The 23,443-nt window shown below is 38.6% G+C and overlaps 1 protein-coding gene across 10 annotated transcripts in view; it reads right to left on the bottom strand.

Moving 5' to 3' along the window:
* Window positions 1-264: 264 nt before the first annotated feature.
* Window positions 265-23,443, bottom strand: part of LOC111252804 (uncharacterized) — a 49,247-nt gene continuing 26,068 nt past the window's right edge. For 7 of the 10 annotated variants that reach the window (XM_022811271.2, XM_022811273.2, XM_086993486.1 and 4 more), the window contains 17 exons: window positions 22,830-23,187; window positions 20,547-20,618; window positions 13,218-13,344; window positions 12,617-12,801; window positions 12,053-12,229; window positions 11,256-11,472; window positions 10,766-10,987; window positions 10,499-10,681; window positions 9,525-9,922; window positions 8,815-8,974; window positions 7,808-8,076; window positions 7,069-7,202; window positions 6,731-6,787; window positions 6,407-6,529; window positions 3,110-3,209; window positions 2,537-2,703; window positions 265-569 (listed from right to left, as the gene is read on the bottom strand). In XM_022811271.2, coding sequence (XP_022667006.1) covers window positions 323-569; window positions 2,537-2,703; window positions 3,110-3,209; window positions 6,407-6,529; window positions 6,731-6,787; window positions 7,069-7,202; window positions 7,808-8,076; window positions 8,815-8,974; window positions 9,525-9,922; window positions 10,499-10,681; window positions 10,766-10,987; window positions 11,256-11,472; window positions 12,053-12,229; window positions 12,617-12,801; window positions 13,218-13,344; window positions 20,547-20,618; window positions 22,830-23,187 — 3,196 coding nt within the window. In that variant the 3' untranslated portion in view covers window positions 265-322. Of the gene's footprint in view, window positions 570-2,536; window positions 2,704-3,109; window positions 3,210-3,294; window positions 4,290-4,734; window positions 6,530-6,730; window positions 6,788-7,068; window positions 7,203-7,807; window positions 8,077-8,814; window positions 8,975-9,524; window positions 9,923-10,498; window positions 10,682-10,765; window positions 10,988-11,255; window positions 11,473-12,052; window positions 12,230-12,616; window positions 12,802-13,217; window positions 13,345-20,546; window positions 20,619-22,829; window positions 23,188-23,443 lie in introns of those variants that run through there. The other 3 variants (XM_022811272.2, XR_015330548.1, XM_086993489.1) reach the window with 3 other exon arrangements.

Raw genomic sequence — 23,443 nt, 5'->3', positions numbered from 1 at the left:
TGTAAATTTGCATTTCGTGTCGTAACAACGAATTGTGGATTAATTACGTTTTGTTAAACGCTGAAGCGTAGGAAATAACCATTTTGTATTAAAAGACTATTAAAAAGGTTGATAAAGAAGATTGAAGAACTGGTTATTTGAACCTGTGCAATAAAAATACTGCGTTTTTATGGAAAAGCTAGGTAAACCGGTACAGCACTGTTATGTCCATATGACCTATTAACAGTCACTTGACATATTATTTTAAGTAAACAGACATGAAAGTAGTCATTAGTTCTGATTTAATCAGAATTGTGATACAAAGAATAGCAAAACATTGTAGTTAGAATTCTTCTATATCGCAATCTGCTTCGGTATGACCGAAAGTTTCGCAATTGTCACAATAAGGGCGGCTGCTGATCCCCTTTGGACCTCCATGATGGGAGTGACTGCTCGCCTCAATAACATAGCTTGCTTGTCGCGGACAATCCTCTGTTTCATGCAAGTCGAAAACTTCGCAAATGTCGCAAAATGTTCGGGGCACTCGCACAACTGTTCTTTTAATCGACGGTCTTTCCAATGTACTTGACCTACAACAGGGTATTATTAGAATCCAGTATTAATTATCTGCGTTAATCGTAGAACACGAGATAAATAAATCTTTTTGGTCCATTTTCTGCCAATAAATGAGAATGCATTCAAAAGCTAATTTTATTCCATTCAGCTCTTATTATAAAGCGGTTGTTGTAATTAAAATGAATCTAACATCTCAATATTAATATAAGCTTCGCTTAGTAGCTCAGCATCACTCGTTGACAGTTCACGGAAATTTATTGATATAAATCAACTAGTTGAACTACGTTATCTGCTGTCGAAAAACGTATTATAGTATCTTAAATTAGTATCTCTACAACTTTCTTGAAAAGACACCTTCGTCGAAAGCTAAGTACTTCTAACTCGGTTTCGCTTGAAATCTACCCTTGTTTATGTTTCAACTTAAGTAAGCGATGTAAAATTCCTACAAATCTCTCACTGTGCGTTAGATATATTACAAACTATTCAGAATTTTATAATTTGCGACTCATGGGCTTTATTGCCTAAGTAGTTAGCTCTAATGTTGAATTCTCAACGCCTTCTATATATTACGTTATAGCCGTATTTGTATATTATACGTAGTATTATATATTGAGATACGTACAATTCGTACATAGTAAGATGTATACGTATGATGATTATTACTTTTTTTATATAGCACTGCACACGATGTAAATCGCTAAAGAATATTTCTATTATAGCAGGTATTATTAAAGTTAACAATCTCATTTTCATACACGCGAATCAATAAAAATCAATATCGACACTTTCATTAGATGCATCGCATATCCACTTTCGAAGAACATGTGTCACATCCTATACACACATTATACTCCGAACGAGGTCTACAATAAAAATCCTGCTATAAACAAAAAGCGTTGTCGTATCACACAGACAGCGAACCCACACAGTTACTGCTCTAGTGCTTACAAAAGGCGCTGACGAGAATCAGTAAACTCCCATTCGTTACCATTGTCCCGAGAAGGTCTGGCCTTTACTGCGTTTCTCGCGGCGATTTCGTCTTCCGAAATAGGTAATATGTAATAGGACATGGAATTCTACACGGGACTTAACCAAGAACTCTCTAAATTCATTTTAAATAATATGATAGAGAAAAATTACAAAAACACACGCTGTCTAAAGTTACGAAAGTGTCAGTTGGCCTAAAAAAATAGCGTCAACATTTACAGAGAACGCTGGCCCCTTGCTAGAGATGGTAATTCACTTTACCGTTCTTTCTGTGGCTCCAATATAGGTCAAAAGCAACGGAAAGCCTTAAAAAAGCTTCTTTTAAAAGCCCAATGAACCGCACCCCTATAAATATTTCAGCCATATTGAACGGTTGGTACTCAAGCGACTCTAGTTCATGCAGAGATAGTTCCATGGGATCTTAAAGCGAGAGAGTGGCTAATTGGACTGCGCTGAGCACAAACATATCACTCTGAAACGCTAACAACAAAAGAATGCCATCTCTCGGCACGCACCGGAATCCACAGCATGGATATTATCTCGAATATTAGGAAATGGTTTGGAAGACCTGACGATAGGCTAACTTGCTTTTCACGCAGTTCTTGATAGGACACGGCGTTTTTAGAGCTACCAACAACGGGCTGGAAAAGCTCCCTTGAGTACCTGTGTGTTACGCCAATAGGGCGACGAAAGCCCTTTACACGCGATAGCCCTGTGTGCTATGCTTGACCACGTTCGCAAAGCTTTGACAAGCGTTAACATCCAAAGAGCCTTAATTAAGGGAGCTAAGGAAGAGAATTCCAACATTTATTATGCGCATTCAGAGGGTACTGAAGAAGAGGAAACAGACTAGCTAGAGAGCTCCTTATAGAAAAAAGATAAGTCACTCAAGGCAAAATGTGCCGCTGACCCGGTAACACAAGCTTTCGCGAGAGTCTGTGTTACTATTAAATGCAGATTCCGGCCCGAATGAGTTTTAACTGACTTTACTTACATGTCGGCAATGGATGGTTTAAAATCCGTAGGTCCTGTTGTTTCTAGAACTTGGATTCTAGCGCGATATTCATCGTTTTTGCGTTGCATGTCGACTATAATCGAGTTAAGGAAATCTATTTGTGAGTCTTTGTCTTCGTCCGCTGCTATTCCATCGCCAAACGGAAACTTCAATGCATAAAAAGAAACAAATATCGTAATAGAATATTGGAATTAGTATTAAATTAGCCTTACTTTAAGGCTGAGCTTTAAAAACAGTAGGTTCGTATAATTAGAAAACCAAGATTGAACAGTATTCAATGATAGTTCAGTACGATCATTAATCAAACGATTTTGACACAATATATGGATTAATTCACCTCAATTAAGAATCAAGATATTATCTCGTAATAAATTGTTGAAATGGTAAAAAAAAATCAGGTCATACAGTTAGTTTATTAAACTTCAAAAAAATCAATTGATTTTGCGCATTTTCACAGAAAAGTACACATTTACAAAACCCAAAAGACGCTTGCGTATAAAGCGATGAGTACAAAGAAGATATATGGTAGTCTAAAAGAAACGTAATTTTTACCTTTTTAGTTGGTGAGTTTGAGCGTTGGGAGCGATTTTGCATCCTGGCCTGCTGATTTTGTTGCTGAAGATTCTCATTTTTGATTCTTTGCAATTCGAGGCTTCAGGCAATCGAATTGATAACCGCCAGCAAGCATTGAATTTAACCATAATAATAACCAAACGATAAAATAAGGAAACAAATCATTGTAATCGAATATTTCATTTATTAACGACAAGCCGAAACGTGCCAAAAGAAGATGACGGGAAATCATAGCGGCAACGTAACACAAACCGGGTTCTATCTGATTTTTTCTGAGATATTGCGAGGGCATAAGATATGGGTGGCAAAATGCGTCTGCATAGATATCTAGTAATAACAGTCAGATTATTGAACATTAAAGAAAGAAGCTGCGATAATGAACTAATATTTCGTACGGTTTACGTCTTATCTTGCGCCTGTTTGTTTGTTTGTCTGTATATAAATATAGAGCCTATTGTGAATCGTCTAAAAAGAGCAGTTTAAATTAATAGCTAGTCATTAGTAAGATGGTTGTGTGTATTATCACTACCCATTAAGATATGTTGTCAGTATGGTAAATGTGACTAAGACCAATAATGCATTCTTAATAGATAATACAATGCTGTATTTGGTCCTATTGCTCTGTAAGCCTGCAAAGATTGGGTGTAGTGGCTTACTTGCAAAGTGTTTTTGAGAAATTCTTACACATTGCTATCAATCGTGCCTGCAACACTGAAGGTGATAGCTTCGGCTAACAATTCTTTCAAAATTCCAATAGTAGGTCGAGACAAAACCATGATCATTGAAAAGGGATCGAGTTTGAGAAGCCATGTCTTCGTTGAAGATGGGAGTACGAAGATCCTTATTGCATATATACCTTTAGGTTATATATTGCTTCCTGACATATAGCAGGTGCAGCTGCTGAAGATGTTTGTTAATTACTGTTTTCTCCATTTATTTGCTGTTAAAATGTCTCGCATTGAAACAATATATGACTTGAATAACATTATTGGTACCTGTATATTGCATCGTTTTGTAGGTGGTTAGTAATGTTCTGTGGCACTGAATGTTGGCATTGAATCTATAATAACGTATAATAAAGGAAAAAGACTAAAAAATGATATACCAAAGAAACCATATTACATAATAAATTGAAACACCAAGAATAAAATGAAGATTGCTGAAACAGATTTTACCACATTTGGAGTCGTTAATAAGGAAAGTTCATCGACTCATCCTATAGAAGAAAACTTTGCTGAGGTTATATATATATATAGTGTGAATAAATATTTTCTGAAACGCCTTCATTCGAACAATGCAAATAGGGCGTGTTTAAGATCAGTGAAATCTCTGCAAAGCTTTGCTATATTTTAAGATTTTATTACGATAAAGCACAAATGCTGCCTAGGCCCACATAAAACTGTGCTACTTATAGTCAAGGTGTGTCACCGGAACAAGCGTCCCAAAGATAGTTCTATCGGCTTCATTGTGATGTGAAGCTGTTGCTTTTCGCAGTAATCGGCCAATTGCAAGGAAAGTTAAAAAGAATATCGAAAAAGTCCAATAAGGCTATCACGTAAAATATTGCCAGGAAACTAAACATCGACCACCAAACAGTTCTGAACCATTTGAAGAAAGTATGAGTGGCACATGAACGTTTCCGAAACTCGACAAACGCAACGAAATCCAGCTGTTTCAGTGATGAACAATTAATTACATACGACAATAATATGCAAATGGAAAGAAAATTTGTAGCTATGTTTTTAGTGGAAACAGAAAGAAACCGTGCGTTATAAGTTGCCGCCGTCTGGCAAAACAGCTGATACGATTGACCTTAATTGCCTAAGACTATAACAAGCTACTGGTAAAAACCAACCGGAATTGAGAAAGGGAAAAAATGTCGTCTTCCATCATAACAATGCTAGACTACATACGTTCAAGATCCATTTTCGAGTGTGATCGCTCTTCATAGGCACGTGTTTATTCATGATGTTAGAAAAAAGTGACAAAAAGGGAACAAAAAGTCACTTCAGATCATCTTAGAATTTTTAGTGAAATATAGAGACTCTGAGATGTCGGTTATTTACCGCTAATAGACCATCATTCAAGGATTTAGAGACGGAGTTTTGGAGCTCGGGCCTCATATCGACAATCGATGAGAACAGCAATTACATCGAATAGACACGTTTTTTAGGTGCCTCTATCGATGTACGTTGAATGTCATCCGAACGTCTTTCTTCGTTTGGATATGATTTTCAAACAAGCAACATCAACTAGAGATTGTAAAGATATCAGGCATCAAGGCCCTAGACGCAGTACATGAATGGTACAAACGCTTCAAAAACGCAGATTGGAACTTAAAGACCGGCCATAAAGTGACCAGACGTCGGGGCCGGAAGCATAAGAACGTATTGCCACGATCGAGGAGATTGCTCACGTAAACAGAACTCGATGTCAAAGGGCCCTGTAAGCCCACATTAGCGAGTCATGTGTTAAAGCATTAAGACCCAAATACTGAAAATGTGAAAACAGAGGAAAGATGGGCGCCCTGCAACGAACCCATTTTTCCATTCAGGCTAAATTATAGTCTACTAGTAAACACACGTTTACGATCTACTGACTAATGAATCAGCTAATGCCGTTGACAAACGCTTGCCAGCGATAGGCTAAAGCGTTGGCTCTAAAAAGGTGCGCGTTGCCAATTTGAAGCCTGTAAGTCGTTTGTTAGGAAAGACTTAAGTGCTGTTTGTTCGTTTATGCGAGAACGACCTAATGACGCTGTTGGTCGTGATGAGCGGCTACTAGAACCTTTTAAACGATGCTTCGAATCCGACGCCTTTCGGGCATTTCAGCCACGGGTCTGTTGTTATTTGTGCCGCTACTGTTGAAATTATAACTGAGTGCTGAATAGATACGAAAGATGTAAATGAAATTATTCAATTTAATATGAATATATGTTCTGTAAATGTTCTTGACAGGACGAAATGTTTATAAAAAGTCGATTTGGAACAATGTATTTATCATATTAGTGTTAAGCCTTAGTTACATGTTCTATTAGTTCCGATTAATAGAATCAATTCATCCTGCTAGTGTCGTTGTCATCTACGAATCCTTTTCGACTGCGTTGTAATGAAAAAGGTGGAAGAAAATAGCAAGTAGCTATTAGTTAAGAACCTAAGCTCGCTGTTTCTAATGCCAAACAGAACTGGGTGCTCGAAAAGCAGTACTAAGAAGTATAAAAATCACTGCCATGTTTACTTTCTGCCGCCATAATCTCTTCCTTTTACATACACTAACCTCTTTTCAAGATCCTTGATGCGCATATGCAGTGCTGCTACCTCGTCACCACTTTCTCGCGCTTCAGCCTCCTTCACCGATAACTGCCTATGGAGCTGCTCAACCAGTTCACGTTGTCCCTCGCTGTAAATGGCACCCCTACTGTTACTTATCGTGTTATCGGTATATAAAATGACGCTACCAAATATAAAACACTGAACACGAAAACTATTTACATAGTCTGTTTCAATAAATACATAAAGAAGGTAGTGCGCTTGTTGTTTAATAACACTTCATCGTTCTGAATAACATAATTGAGACACCTTGAAATTTGGTTAGACTTACATTTCGCTGGATGTAATCGCAGTGCTTTTGAGTTGCTCCTCAAGCGTTCGTCGGTACCTTCACAGTCAGCGAAAACGAGGAATATTACCAGAACGATAGATCTCATTCCGTGCATCTGCTTGAAGCAGACATTTACATCGTGTACGTGAAGACCTTTTTTCATGGGTCACGATCTAAAGAAAAACTCTTTAGCCCCTTGCCCATTCGTACAGCTCGAGCCGTTGTTTCATCGATTCATACGAATGTAGAATGTAATATACATGGAAAATATAAAAGGAAATATATGCAAAGGATGCCAGGACTACTTTTTATACTGATTTTTACTGGTGCAAAAATACCTGTCGAATTCATTCCTGAGTCCTTCCATTTGTCCTTTAAAGTTGAGAACCTGTTCTTTGCGATCCGCCTCATTCTTTCGTAACGACTTCTCTGCCCGAATGAGTTGTTCCGACTTTTTATCCAGCTGGCATTTCTGTCGCACAATACCCATGTCAGCAATGTTCACTGTATTTGTAGTTCATATTAAGCTACGTTGATCCAATAAACAATGATAAATTCCTATTATGCGGTATATACTTGTGATGTAGAAAGGTTTTTTATTACATACTACAACAAGCGACGCAGTGTACTTTGCTTTAATGTGGTCAGAGCGTTACAGTTCCCGTGTCAGCTTAGTAAATAACGCATGTGCCTGCTAATTTTAGGGCACGTAAGTTAGAAGTGCCGGGAGCCAGCTGTCTCATGGAATGCCTAACAGCGGTGCCTGACATTTACACGTTCGCGGAAGCACGTCAAATATTTGTTTAAATTTCTAAGTAGAACGTAGCGGCAGTTCTAGTGAAAAAAAAATAAAACAAATAAGGACATAATGAACAATAACGGTGGAATATAGCGTGTGTGAACGAAGTGTCTGGATCTTCCGAATCGTCGCTATTGATGAGATGTGAAATAAAAATTAATCTAAATAGCAGTGTAGTTTTCTATTGACATTGGGTTCTTTAGGAGGTCTAAAATGATTTACAGAAAGATCTATTCCCGTATGGATCACTTTCCGTTGAGTAGGGTGAGGTGACTTACCATATCTTCCAATTGTTTTCTTTGTTCAGAATGTTCTCTTCGGAGACGCTCGCTATCGTTGATTGCGTCAACTAGTTCGCCCTGAAGTTTATCCTCATATCGGCGCTTTTCTTCCAGTTGCGCTAGAAGCAACCCTAGATCACGATCCTTGTCAGTAGCTGTTGACTCTACGAGTTTTCGCAGTGATTCGAGTTGTTCACCTAACTGGCTGTTGCTTTCTTCGAGTCTTTTACCGCATCGCTTCTCCTCATCTAGCTGTTCCTGATAGTCTGCATCGCGGTAATTGTAGCATGTGATTGTATGGACGACAGTGAAAGAGAAGTTGCTTGAATTTAAGTAACGGCATAAAACTATATCTTAAACCCAGTGCAGTATCTCCATCGGCTTCTGTTGGTGGTCTGCCAGTTTATCAAAGATGCAATTCTAATTTTACAAAAAAACTCGTGAGTTAGTTGAAATAACGAGCTTCTGTTTTCGCTTAGAAATTACGTTCAGAAAATGCGACATAAGAGTGTACGAATTTAAAATGTTACCCATAACTTAACTTATATAAGAAAATAACCAAGAGATTTTATGCTTATTCAATGAATTGATTCCGTTGATTTCATGCCGTTGATGTGTAACAGTAAGGATGCTGTGCTTTGAAAGGACGTTGTTGTCCTGAACCTTTTTTTAGGCGAGGAAAGGAAAACGACACCCATCAGCTAGTTGTAGGCTTCCTCTAAAAATCGTGTCGTGTTTGTCGTTCAACGGGTCATATAAACATGTTTCTGATAAAAGCGCAATAATAAAAACGTCGCTAATACCACTCAACTTTGTCAGCCATCATTGTTGCTAGAATACTTAACGTAAATGTAAATCATCACGCATGACTACATAACAAGGCGATTTGTAGCGATCTCGCTGAAATTTTGCATGCTTCATCTGAGGGGCTTCACCAATGGTTAGTGTCATCGAATGTCTGTGGTTACTCAGAAGAACAATGAATTTGATGTTCGAAAATTTACCTCTGACACTTCTACGAAGTTGGTCCACTTGTCGATCAACATCATCTTTCTCCTCTTGTAGCCTCTTCAAAGCGGCTTGGCTAGCGGTGCTTTGAGCGCCTGCCAATTGACGCGAACGTTCCAAACTCTCCTCGACGTCATCGAGGCGCCGTTTAGATGCCTATATTTGACATGTTATTATATTTAACGTATGCATATGGTCAATGAACGATAGTGACTTTACTTTGTACAAATCAGCTGTGCGCATGTCTAGGAGACTGCCATGTCCGCTATGAATGATTGGATATTTTGAACATGTGTTCACCTTCGATAGCTTGAAAATGTATTCATAAAATAAAAATCAATGATATTTTCAAGCAGTGCACTAGTGGTTATTCAACGAAAACAATTGTTTCGTAAAGTTAGAAAATTCAAAGCTTTCATCGAAAATATTTGTGAACTCGTGGATTTAGTCCTGCTGATCTCAAACCCCATAATTCTGTAAATATCTGTGAAGTTCGTGAAACATCATAAACGTAGCCACTTAATGCATGGAAGGAATTAGACATAAGCAGCGTAAACTTTTTATATCTTATTTATACTATATACTTACAGTAAATCAGTAAACAATTCTAAGTAAATAATGAAATAAAAAAATTAATTAACTTCTGATACGTTATTACGGGCAATATTACAGCTAGCGCATAACTAAAAATTTTACAATAATGCACCTCTTTCTCGTTAATGAGTAACGTTTCGACATGAATAAGTTTCTGTTCGAGTAGTTGACGACGATCACTTTCTTTCTCCAATTCGCGTTCGGCCTTGACCTTTTTACGATCTATCTCAGCAAGGCAGACTTTTAAATGGCCAAAATCACCACGAAGCATTTCTGTCTCACTGATCGCTGAAGCCAGGGTCCCCTGAGTGTTCTCAAGATCGCACAAAATTTTGGCTTCACGAAGACGCAGTTCTTTGAGTTCGGCATTGGCGGCAGTAAGGCGTTCCTGGACGCCGTCACCGTCCTTTAGAGTTTGATCCAACAGTGCCTTTAGGTTATTAAGTTCTGTTTTTAATCCTGCCGTTGTGTTTTCCATAGCAACTCGAAGTGATTCACGTTCTTGCTCCACTGAAAATCCAAGACCAATGACCATTTTAAATGTATACTTTAGATTATACAACTTTACGCAATACCAGTCTTTACATGAAGCTAAATGGTCACTCAACATTTCATAGAATTTACTATCAAGAATGACAAGCTAGCAGAACAAAGCTAGTTGTTAGAAGTAGTCTGTGCTTGTCTACCTAAACAGAATAACGACTAAAGGCATACTGCCCTACCTGGATCGGTCTGATGCTTCATAGGCATTCCTGTTTCTCGATTTTCTCTACAACGAAGTCCGAGAATTCTAGTGCAACGTAATGACACGTAAATGAAACACGTGTTGTACGAACACCCTTCTAATGTTTTATAATATGTTAATCTGGTGTCATTATAATAAGTGAAACTGCACTGCTATAGGCCACCTCTGATTGCTTCTTCCCTTTACCTAGCTCTCCTGGACCAGAAATTAAGGGCACATTAATAATTTGAACAAAATACGTGAATAACCATCATCGAAGAAATCGTCAATGCAGCTTCATAAACTTTCGGCAAAACACACACGTGTTGCTAAGATAAACTCATTTACAATTCATCAATTACCTTTCTTTATCGTAGCTTCGTAATATTTTTTCTTCGTTTCCAACTCTAAATGAGATGTCTCTAACTCATTCGAGAGGGATTCCTTTTCGTTTAACAGCTCACTGATCTTGCTTTTCATCGACGACATTTTATCCTCCTGGTCCTTCATTTTTTCCTCGAGGTCACTAATTTCAGATGTAGGAACTGAAACAGGACACAATGAAATTATGTGAACCAAAGCGTATGTTTATATGGAATATTCTATGCTAGATAGATTTTGGGACCTACCTTGCAATTTGTTTCGTAGCACATCTATTTCGTCACGTAATTCAGCAGATAATCGTTCATGATCGGACGTGATCCTGCCTAAATCTTGCTGTAGATTATCATTTGTTCTTTGAAGTTCCTTGATTTGGTTCTCGAAGATGTCGCACTGGGTTAGGAGGTCGGTCCTCTCTGTTTGGGTCTTCAGCAAGGACTGGCGCTCCTCGATCAGCTTCCTATCACTCTCTTTAAAATTTAAACAAATCGTTACAGAAAACAACACAGACCTTAGATTTACTGTAAAACTGCAGATTACTGCAAACATACACCAATATAGAGCAAATCTATTATGGCGAGAAACACCGAATATAGTGTAAAAATGCATAATGGTACCAGGTGAGCAGTTTCTAATAACCAGTAGTCTACATGATTAAATAAGTAATATAAGGAAGACGACGAGCATTGGCTCCATTTTTAGTACAGAAATATAAAGATATGCGCCGGTTCTATTTACCCGTTAATTTGCTGCGCAATTCTTCGATTTCGTCCGACCTAGTGTCTTGATTCTTTTCAGCCATTTCAAACAGTTCGCTTTCGAGCTGTTCAACCTTAGCCCGAAGACTCTCGCACTCCCTTCTGCTGTTACTAAGCTCATTGTTTAACGTTTTCAGTTGTTCTTGCTTTAGGCTTATAGCTTTTTCAGTCTCTTTGTGAGAATTATTATCATTTTCCTGCAAAAATAGCGCACTGAGCGTATTATGGCTTGTATTTAAAATGTCTATCGACGTAATCTCTGAATATAGTAGTCTTCAAATGCACGTACTATGTGTTTTGGATCTTGTTTACTACGAGCCTCACATGCTGTGCATAAATGCTAAGTTGCCCAATCATTGTATGCTTGATAATTTGTTCTGTAGGGAACTACGTTTTGTCAGGCTCTTGTATAATATACAAATCTATTAACTTTTCTTAGTATGTTAGAAATATGTCCAAACTTAGGACGTCAAAGTGAAAATGCAAACGCTGGTAAGTCTCATTTTGTTTTTTTTTTTATTTTCATCCTTTTGAGAGATAGTCTTTGATAAAACCCCAAAGTATAATTCAGAAAAGATCGTGGCCTTACCAGCCGCAGCTACGAGTTTTTATCTTATGACAAAATGAATCAGCGCATAGCGGGCAAACAAATAAAGGGTCAGGACGGGCTGTGTTCGGCCTGTTAATTAGAAAGAACCACCAACACTAAAAGCGCCGTTTAAGCACAACGTATTTACTATTACCTAAATTATTATGCGTTCACAATAGACGTCATACCCTCATATCTTTAACGGCTTTCAGCTTTTCACGCGCATCTTCCAATTTTTTCTTAATATCCTCCATTTGCTGGCGGTGCACTGCTTCGAGCTCAATAATTCTAAGGTTCGCTTGACTTGAGACATCACTACCGTTACCGCTCACAGCTGCGTTCAAAGCAGTCTGCAGATCTCCGACCTGCAACGCCATACATGTCGCTTACTATTTTGATTTAACGAAATTTACTCCGGGGGCAGCTGGAGACGAGGGTTAGCCACACATATCGTCTGATGGAAGGCCTAACGAGCGGTAGCAAACGTTTTATTCAAACTATTTAGTTTTATTTCAGCCGCTAATACCACTGTTCATTTTTTCAAGTGTATTTAATGTGTCAATAAAAAAGACTTGAAGTTCTAATTACAGAACCGCAGAAGAGCAACTCTTTGTTTGTCCGAGAAACGGCATACGAAATAATTTTTAAGAAAGCTACGAGAGATTTTACATGTGCACTAGTACAAACTCCTACGAAAATTATACGATGCAATATATATATATATATATATATATATATATATACTGGTGAACCTTTTTCACGAGGTCTTGGCGCTCTCGCTCAGTCTCAACCGTGATGATCTGGAGCTCTTCCAGTTCGAACTGGAGGTCCTCGAACTTCTTCTTCGACTCGTCTTGCTCCCTTTCCAATTCGGCTAGACGCCGTCTTAGAGCTGCCTGTTCTGCAGCAGAAGCTTCGGTTGCTTTTGTATAGTCAGCTGCGCCATGACGAATCCATTGATAAAATAGTAAATGTATTAGACGTTTCAACGATCGAAAAATATATATAGATGGCGCTGAGAATAAACGGCGCTCGAAGAAGACAAGAGCCTAAACATTTCGACAAAGAAAATTGGATAATGATCAAGCAATAAAATCTAACGGACCTTGGAGACAGAAATGCCGTGGTGCGTACTTTACCAGTATGGATATTGACAACTAGCTATTTAAAATTCTTCAAACATGGACCTTTCAAACTAATGATCCTACTCTGTGCATTGTACGATAGGAATGTTAACACATGTTCACGCGGATTTCCCTCTCTCTAAAAAACAAGTATTCGTATGGGCTCCTGTTTCAATGGCGGTACCACAATGATATGTATTATTATTATGTATAATATGAATGAAGTTACCTTGAAGTGCATGAAGTTCGGCTTCAGCTTTCTCGCGGTGCGCCGTAACACGGGCAATTTCGGTTTGCTCTAAATCGCGCTCCTTGAGAAGCTGTTCGATATGCTCTTCCTTTTCGCGAAGCGCGTCCTAGAAAAGAAAAACAAATCACGAAGTGCAAAGATAGTCGATAAACATCTAAAATTGTCGTAGTTCATGCGTTACTGAGATTACTAACTACGTATATGACTAAGTGTAACTGGTAATTGCCGTTGCTGTCAGTCATAGTTTACAAATGGCCCGTTACGTGCGCGATAAATTCGTTTATAAATACTACTCTTTCGTTAGTGAAAAAAATTGCTTACACCAGTCTAGATTTTACGACGACAATCATAGTACTACCCCAGCGGTCTTTGCATCGTGTTGCAAAAGCAAAGCGAAAGTCTAAGCCCAAATATCAGGCTTGAAAATCGAAAACAACTCGCTGCCGTAGATTGTAGAAAAATTACTATTGAGCCTAGTCTCATATAGAAGTTGCTATAACCAGAGCTGCCTCGAAGAAAAATTGGTCAGACATGGTTTTACATAATGTCTATAAATAGTAGACTCTCCTTAGCGAACCTTTATTGGCTTCTGCGTACAGGTATTACGCGTTAGCTCAGCGGGCTCATTTTTCTTTATTCTTGTCTCTGTGGTAGGTAAATTGTACAGCCTTCAGACGGGTGGAACTACATAATCGAAATGCTAGAGAAATTAGTTCCTTTCACCTTTAACTGTCTCTAATTAGCAACCGTTTAGACAGACACACGTGACTGGTGTCAACACGGTGGCATCCAAGTGTCATCAGTGAAAAGTCAATCTGGCCGCGTGATGCGAATTCCTTTTGATGGCTCGTTTCGAACTTGTAATTTAAGTTATTATACGGTTTTTGAGTCACCTAATGATTAACTTTTAGTTTTAACAGAGATGATTGATGACCTTTAGAGTCACGTCCAGAGAACTTCTTCAAACGAATGTCAAGTATCATTTTGAGGATGTCTGAGTAACTAATATGAGTTCTCGGAATTTTTTATACATTGTATTAAATTAATATTTGCCTTTAGTAGCTATTTATAAAGATTAAAAGGTCTTAAGTCTTAAATACACAGTTATCATTGAATAACGTTGCGTGCTTTTAGTCACCCATAGCAATTTTATTATATAACAAAGTAGCATTTTAAGCGTGTGCCATCGTTCTTATTGTTAATAAAATGCCAAGGAAGCCAGATTTGTCATCTCTACCTACCCATATTTGATCAGTGAACTCCCTAAAGAACATCCACTCAGAGAGGCTTCCCATTGTCCGTATGGAGCACGCAGTTCAATCTCTCCCACAAACATACATTACATGAACTAGCGCCAACCGACGGACCCGTCCCATGTATGGCTGTTTACACTAACACCAGTGGTAGCTTGATTCACCGTCAGGAAGCGGTACACATACGCATCACTGAATCATATCACTTTAATAGAGTTATCATACCTGTTTTTTGAATATGTAATTATAACCTACGGCAAATGATAGTATAAGCAAACAACTCTAGTTTAGCTGACTTGGACAAATAATGTCAGGATGACGGAAATTTGTTTGGACTTAATATCGTTTCAGTTAAAGCTTGTTACAAAGTCGTTTCTAGCGCAGATAACGCGAATGTGTATTTGTTATTTTGATAGTACTATGAGTAACCTCTCGATCAGAAAAGGAGTTTCTACGATAGCATAACTGTCGTTATGGTAAAGATGAATTTGATTAGGGTTTAGATACCGGGTAACGCACCATGGGCTTGAAGCGGAAACTCCTCCCCACTGAGTCCGAGTCAAATGCCATTTTAAAACTCTGTCCCAGTTTGTCCTCACTGTTTATTTTGCCGCGGATAATGGAATGTGCTTTGTAGCGCATACACTCCACAGAAACACAATTAAACGTAGCTGTTTGAGTTAAGCCCTTGAATAAATAATCGATATAGTTCCAAAGTCCAAATTGTTAGTCAACAATTCTTCATATCATCATAACCACGCCATATACATATGTCTTAAGAGTAATGTGTAAATTGTATTGTACGCGCAACGTATGAACACTGTTGAAACTGTTCAAGAAAGCTACGCTAACAGGGAGCTCAGGTCGACAAGTGCTTGACGCGCGCCTACTGCTGGACAAAGATGCTGCGCCGTCAGCATCAGAACAACAGCAGAAGCAAATAGAACCAAACACAGAAGGAGAACTGGCCGCTCGTAGATTCACTTAAACACCCGTACGAACGGCACGTACAATAACAATGAGAACCGCAACCAGGCGCAACGAAAGTTGCAGTGGGAGTTGTCGCGAAACGGCGACGACAGCGGTATCAGTCACATACGGCCGCCGCTGCTGCTGCTGCTCGGCTCAATGTAGTTTTTACGGTGCTTCAGACACCCCCGCATCCGCTGCGCCGCTGACGAAATCGATCGGGGGACTAGCTAACCAGGCAAGTTCGCACGTCGATGCGTTCTGTTGCCGCTGTTCAACTGCTCTCGGAATGATACTGTTACGCCCTTCGCTAATACTACGAGGAACGCGCGTCAAGCGCTGCCAATTTAAAAACAACAAGTTGTTGGACCGAGTTGCAGAACCAGCGAATGCTAAGAATGGTTGTCACAGAAGCACCAGCGTATCGAACGTCCCCAGTGTTCACGTTACGAGGCTACGGCCGCGCTTGGAAAGAGTAGACACCCCCTCTCGTTGCCGGCTTCCCACGACGAGAAAAAGCACTACCGATGCGTGGGCTACTTGGCCACTACGCTTTAGTCCGGCGAGAATCAGCGACGTTTTTTGGCTGCGCTGCCCGAGCTGCGCTTCCATCGCCGTCAGTATCAGGTGTATAGCGTTTAATAACAATACAAGCGGTACTAGTGAGCCAGCCGACAGATTGTGAGTGGGGTAATACGCAATTCTAGCTTCGTAGTTGTAGTTGTAGCCGTAATGTACAACAGTAGCTATAATAGCAGTACGCCGCCACTTCAAGATACTATGCAAAAGTTGTGCAGTAGCAGTTGCCGTCATTCCTTCTAAGCACCGCTATCACGTGATGATAGCGCCTGATTGACGACCACTATGTGTCATACGTACATGTCAAGAAGTAGCACCAAATCGTTAGCGGGATTGTTAGACTACAAAACATCCGAATACTACTCGGTTGGTCTTATTCCGCTGTATGTTATAGCTATGCGTACGAAGTAGATTTTTTTAGTATGTTCGCGGTAGTACGCTTCCTGCGACTTAAAAACCTGACATGTGCTGACATATGCTGGGATATTCACACTACTAGTAAGCACGGAAGCACTCAACCCCTATGGTTAATATTTCAGCTCCACTAACCTTCTCCTAGCAAATTTCCTCCAAGTCAATGTAGTTCATGATAAATCCATTTATATGTTCGACGTTCGATTTTTGAAACATAGGAACCTTTGTATCGCACCAAATACGTTCTCTTCTGTGAGAATGAGACATGGGCTTAAAGAATAAAATTCGTATTTTAAAAGCTTTTATAGTTGAAAATGACAGCTTTCAATTGTTTCTCTAGCAAATAAAACGACCACCACGAAATAAATCATGATAGCACCGTAAATGAAAAACAGTTTATATTTTGGTTGCTTCTACACGGGCCGATTTAAAGCGGATCATTTAAAAAGGTTACTCGAGACCGAGTTAAATCAAAGAGTTTGCAATACATAGATTTATAATACAAAATCGGGGAAGTTGCTTTTCGCGTGTTCTGAATGAAATTCACAATTGCTGGAATTAATATTGAAAATCGATCGTTTAAGACACTATTCAAACATATATATTTTTCATTCTGTCTTGTCACTTACACACAGCGACGGTTTGGATTAGATTTAGCCCCTCTATAATATACATCTATTAACATGAGAAATTTCTCCTGAGAAAAAATTCTATACCTATCTCGTACTAAAAACAAAAGAGACATCATTTTGGCCAATCAATAACCAATTTCGTGCTTCTGTGTATTCTTTCGCCATAGGCCACAGACTACAACGGGAGTGAAGAAATTTGTCCGCCACAGTCAACGAACGCCTTGCACACGTTGAGCACTATGTGTTCTTATATTTAAAATGGACACGTTTATCTCGAGTGTAGAAAATTACTATATGAATGTTTGTATATATTAAACTTGTACGGTTTTTACTATTCACAAGCTGGAATACAGTGGCTCTGCAGTATTTACAAGAGCATGTTGCTTGAGACATATTGCTTCTATTTATTAACCGACAACGATTACATTTTTAGTTGTTGGGTGTATGCCAGAATGACCTGTTGTAACCTGTTATCTCTAAAGTGGAGAATATATGTGTATGAATAATATTAAAGTAAATATATGCAATACTAGAGATCTGAGTTTAGGTAATTCCTTCTTTCCACCTAAGCAGAAACTGGTCACAAAGTTTATTTACATCCCATTCCTCTAAAGATAATTTTTTTACCATTGTATTATGAAGTAGGTAGTTTATCATTCCGTGAACGTAAAAAGTAAAAAGGTGATTCGTGCGTATGATTACGTCTCACAACACAAACCCCTGCCAATCGGCGTGTTTTACTTAATTTTCATTTCCAGTTTTTTCGCTGTGTCGACAAAGTTTTGTTGAATGAATTCTCTTCATTTTTAACACATCCGAATACTCAAGCTGTCTTCTGTCATCTACGCAAAGGGCAAAAAAAAACGAGCCCACCAGATGCAATTACCTTACTATACTAAGTAGGTTTAAGGCGTGTGCCGGATAGCAAAGCAAGCAGCTTAAATTAGCTACAACCACAACTGGGCTGAACTCTGAGGAATAGCAACTGGTAGACACATGTGGCCCTAAATGAAATAATTTTTGATTAAAGCGAATATAAAAAACAAAGTAACACACAATACTGTTTTTAATTAAAAAAAAAATAGCTCTCACTTTATTTCTCATTATTTCTGGACAACTAAAGTTCTTCTCGTTGCCGAATATTCTTCAATCAAGTTTACAGAAGCAACAGAAACTTACACTAAAGGATGACTTCTAAAACAACGATGTTCTAATCTTTGCCTTAAATGCAAAAACGTTTCGAATCTTATTCAGTAGAAGGAATGCGTATGTTCCTTTTAAAGTCTTCCAGTTAAGTTTAATAGCTTATATTTTTTATTAATGACCACGGTCAATTTCTGACTGGTCACAACTGCATCGATGTACTACACCGAGCATAGGAAATAAATAACTTTTTATTGTGTTCTCTCATCGTTCCGTGTGGCAGGATGAAGCTGACTCTTCACAGGTCCATGATGAAATTGTTGCCAACAAATGAGCGTAGAGGCCAAGATCAGAGACTTAGAAATGCTATAATCAAGCGGACGAGAGGAGCTGGTTACGACTGAGGCTTTCAAGAAACGTCTTACACTGGGTCCTCGAGAACACATACGAAACACGCATGGTCACATATACCTGTAAAAATGCGCATTCATGGAGACCCATGAAGTAATCCGCAGGGAATTTTTACAAGCTTTGTTTTCGCCAGTACTGTTAAGTTAATTATGGGGAAAAGTTAGTTCCTTTTTAGCCCACATTGACCATTACATGGTGCAACATGGCCAGCAAGAAGTTCAGAAGAGACAGGGTAGAGAGACCATGGCCCAGATCTGTTCTGCACGAGACAATCTTGAATCAATTTCCAAGTGTTACCTATTTTAACATGCATAATAACAATGCCATTCATACTACTGTACTAGAAAGCAACCTTCGTAGATGACTCTTATTCCTTTAGAGGCCGAATACTAACATTTTCTTTCTGTGTGTGACCCCCATAGTTTAAATACTATATTTCAAGACAGGTGTATTTTATCAGTGTCCCAAGCAATTTATGCACGAAAGCAAAGGGCCTTTGTTAATTGATTAGTTATCCTCAATATTATCCTCAGCAATGCCAGAGTTAATCAATTGGCGTCCAGAGGATAGTCTTGCTGACGGCGTAAGCTCGAACGATAGAGATTGCCGGGCTTCGCACTATAACACATATTTGTTAACCACACATGACCCACGAAGCACCAGATATAATATGGAACGCTTCGGCAAATCTTGTATCTGCTGACGACGGTGGGCTGAGGTGATCTTGAGACTTACAAACGCATTCTTCACCCAACAACACGAATCATCTATCATTATTTTCGTTGCACAGCTGATCCGTGAATAATTATCAGTTGTAGAATGATTAACACACACACACTTTCTGTCTCTGTGCTTATTGAGCTTTGCAGCCATAAGCCACGGATGCATGAATGAATGAATGGCTGCGTAAATCAAATTTTCAGATTTTTTATCGCCCTTATGTGTTAAGAATTTTAATTTTGCAGTTATCGGCGTCGGCATGTAACTTAATGGAAATTGGTGCTAGCAAAAAATATTAAAGTATTTACACCGATTGCCGTCCACTCACTAGCCACAAGTGAAACGTGGAGCGCTGCAATGCGCGATTTTTTAAGACGTGTGCCTATCACGGGACCAATTTGAGTTGCTAGCTTCGTCACTTAAAAGTGATTTTAAACGAAACCCATCTGCTTAATCAAAGTGTTCAGATATTATTTCTGTTAACAGAAGTGTGCTCATCTGTTGTCAAGTAGTTAGAGAATTTGCGGTAGTCACAGGATTGCAGAACGCTTTTAGTGTAGGATATATTTTTCAATTACTCTATATGTGATAAAACTTCAGCAGTTTCTTATACTTTAGTTAAGATTAAAATGGACAAGCTTAGGATTAAGTTGTATGGCTCTGGAATCCAATTAAACCAACAATTTTTACTGTGTTTCCACGCTCAGCGTTCTAGAAATACTGACACCCGTTTAAGCAACGTTTATGATAACTGCTAAAAACTTTGGGGTTAAACTAAGGCAAAGTAATTAAGATCAACGAGAACTATGTCGCCTCGATGAACCTCGTGTGACTTAAAAAACAAATATTTAATGCATTATTAGTGAAAAACTTAACGTTTCTTAGCGTTTATTTACTTTGGCAGAGGCTTAAATTAATTATTGTATAATAAGGTCTTTATTCTGAAAACATACTACTGCTTTAAAAAGCGTTGCATATGGAAAAGCAAGTATAATTTGTTTCAATATTTAGCGCATATATGCTGTCGGAAACCACCGGACAGCAGCATAACCGTTTAGGAAGCTCATTAATGACTCAGTAATAAAGTACGGAGGTGTAATATCGTATTGAGCGATTCAAGGGATAATGCAGTCTAACATAACACTGTCAAATGTAAGAGATTGCTCGAAAACATTGCACATACTTACTTGCAATACGCTCTGAGCGTTAGGGGGAACAGGGTTGCTGTGTTTGCTCGTCAGTAATTTAATTTTAGTAGACTGAAAAGAAGTGAAAACAGAATAACAAAAATATAAACCGAATAGAATGAATATATTCACTAGCAAAAAATATTACTTAATATTATACATTGTTCGAAGATGAAAAGGTCACAGTACAGAATAACCCAGAGCAGGAAACAGAAAGGCATTACTGAGAAAACAATCGATCCCACTCATTACTAACATAGTAAACGGAAACAGTGGAAAAAGAATGATTAGTTAAAAGCAATCGTTAAAACATCAAGGGAGTAACACATACGGCACGCTAACGATTATATAAAGATGGAATAGGACAGCAAAATCAGTATCTGCATGCGATAAGCATACATATTATTATTATTATTATTTGGTTATGGGTCAGAGAGAAGAGACAACAACAGCAACGACGACGAACACAACAACAACAACAACAAATCACAATCATCAGCATCAACAACAACAACATCAGCTAGCGACAATGGAACAAACAATAACGAAATAAAGAAAGCGGATCCGAACTGACCAAAAACAAGAAACAGGAAGAACACGATAGAAATAAGCAGATAAACATCGTAATGGACCAATGTACACTAATGGGAGTATTTGTGATCTATTTAAAGTCCTTACGTGGTCTATTTGGATTTAATATTGGATAAATAGGAAAAGTAAAACAGCTCTTCTATTCCAAATAACAAATCGGCAAGCCTGTGCTTCTCCGCGGAAGCTCGACAGCAGGCCAAAAATAGGCTCGCGATTCTGGCTCCAAAAATGAACTCGTTCAGTTTTGTGATTACGACTGAGATGTGTGTCTCCCAGTATTATCATTGGTACCTAATAGGCTGAAAACAAATCGTCCTTTTAGGCAAAGTTCCAGGAATGTTACTCGATTTTGTTGCTAGACTATTTTATCCTCCCATAGGCTCTGAAAATGTAGCACTGATACATCGACACCTTAATCATAATCCAAATGGTTTAGGCAAACGCCAAAAGTATTACCATCGAGACTGACACATCTACAATACACAACGATTTCGGTTTGGCAAAAGTGAACGTACGACTTCACAGAATACAGGTCCATATTTAAAATTCGTACAAAAAGACAGACGTTCTTATTTGACGAATGACTTTAGGCTGTTAGAATACATCTTGTCATACATCTGTGTCATACATTTAAACTTAACAGCAGCAATTAAAGACAATAAACTTACTCAAACAGGATGCAAAACTAATTTTCAGTAAAAATTGTCATTGTAATGGTAGCCAATAAAATGGTGCGGTGTTTTGTAGTAAGTAAGTAATCAAAACTCAAAGCAATCGTAATTTTCAACCAATATGGGTAATCAGTCCAGTATACTTATTGTTCTTCCTCATACAACTTCCATAACATTTATCGTTGCGCAAAAGAGCAATAAAACGATCGCTCGACAATTATTACTACAGACCTTAGTAATTATAACGACTATATACTACGACTTTCAACTGAATCTCTAACGTAATTACTTCAAGTTGTGAAAATAATCAGCAATGCGAAATGAATCGGCTGCCAGGCGTGCATAGGCTCAGCCACGTTGTGGTCCCAACCGAAAAATAGGTTAAAGGAACTAAGGGTTAGGGATTGATGACACCATTGACGATGAGCCCAGCCAGTGAATCGACCAATTATCCGCTATTTTTGAAAAAAAAACTCGCGTCAGATATAAATGGTACTTGTCCTGTTGTGATGGAAGTAAGTATAATAAAAATCACTAATCCTTTTTTTAAACAGTAAATGTTTGGTGAATTTCGGAACTTACACTCTTCGAAAAATGTCGAAATAAATTCAAATTATAACACTACCTTAATCATTTTAAGAAATGATTAAGGTAGTGTTATAATTTGCATTCACACATGATGATGATTAAAAAACGATGGCATGCGCATACTCAAAAGTCAACCGTTCATTATACTTTAATACTTCTGTGTAATATATATGCTAACTTATAGTTGTAAACACACATCCGAATGTTATTAAATCGTCTATAGACCTTACGTTGTTCAGAATCATAACTGCCTATCGATTTTTCACAGGCATATAGCAAATACCTAGATTACTTTGTATATGTAAAAATGTCGGCTCATATAAATCAATATGTCAAGTTTAATATTGCTTTTTTTCCTCTGAATATTTCGAAATACGTTATTGCCGCTGTAGTTGCTGACGTTGATGATACTACTAGTTAGATGCTGCCCAACCTGACTGTTGCTTCCTGTGCTAGTCTGCTGCTGGGAGATTTGTTGTTGTTGTTGTTGTCCTGTTGCTGAGGCCCTTTCTGCTAGTGCCGTCACCCCTAATCGGGGTTTCAAATTTTGGCGCTGCTGAAGTTGTCTGGCCGCTGTCAGTGAGTTTTTGCTCGAGGTTGAAGTGGAGCTGATGTTGCTAGTTACGCTGGCCACGCTCTCTCGGCTACCTGTGCGCGATAGAAGACGCGGAGGTGAAGTGATTTTCGTTGTTCGCGTTGTAGTGTGCACCGTCGTTGTCGTATGGCCACCTTCACGCGCTACTTTGTGGACCGGTGCAAACAGGCCATACTTTGAGCGACACGCAAAGTATCTGCAGCCAATTTACGCACAGATACAGGTAACAACAAAGAATAGCGACCGTACCATTAACAAACAAGCTTTTGATATTCAAGTATCCAGTGTTACGATTATTATGGTAAAGTAAAAGTTCGTAGTTCAGGCTAGCGTACCAGAACAAGCCACTGGGATGCATTGCCATCCATGTTTTTTAGGTACGTAGCTCGTTAAGTTAGCTATTTTAATCAATGTTTCGTAACACTATCAAAAACTATTACTATCATATGCTT

The sequence above is a fragment of the Varroa destructor genome, unplaced genomic scaffold (genome assembly GCF_002443255.2).
Source record: "Varroa destructor unplaced genomic scaffold, Vdes_3.0 BEIS01000006.1, whole genome shotgun sequence".
Lineage (NCBI taxonomy): Eukaryota > Metazoa > Arthropoda > Arachnida > Mesostigmata > Varroidae > Varroa > Varroa destructor.
Note: the sequence above shows the minus strand (reverse complement) of the source record. Positions and strands in the feature narration are given on the sequence as shown.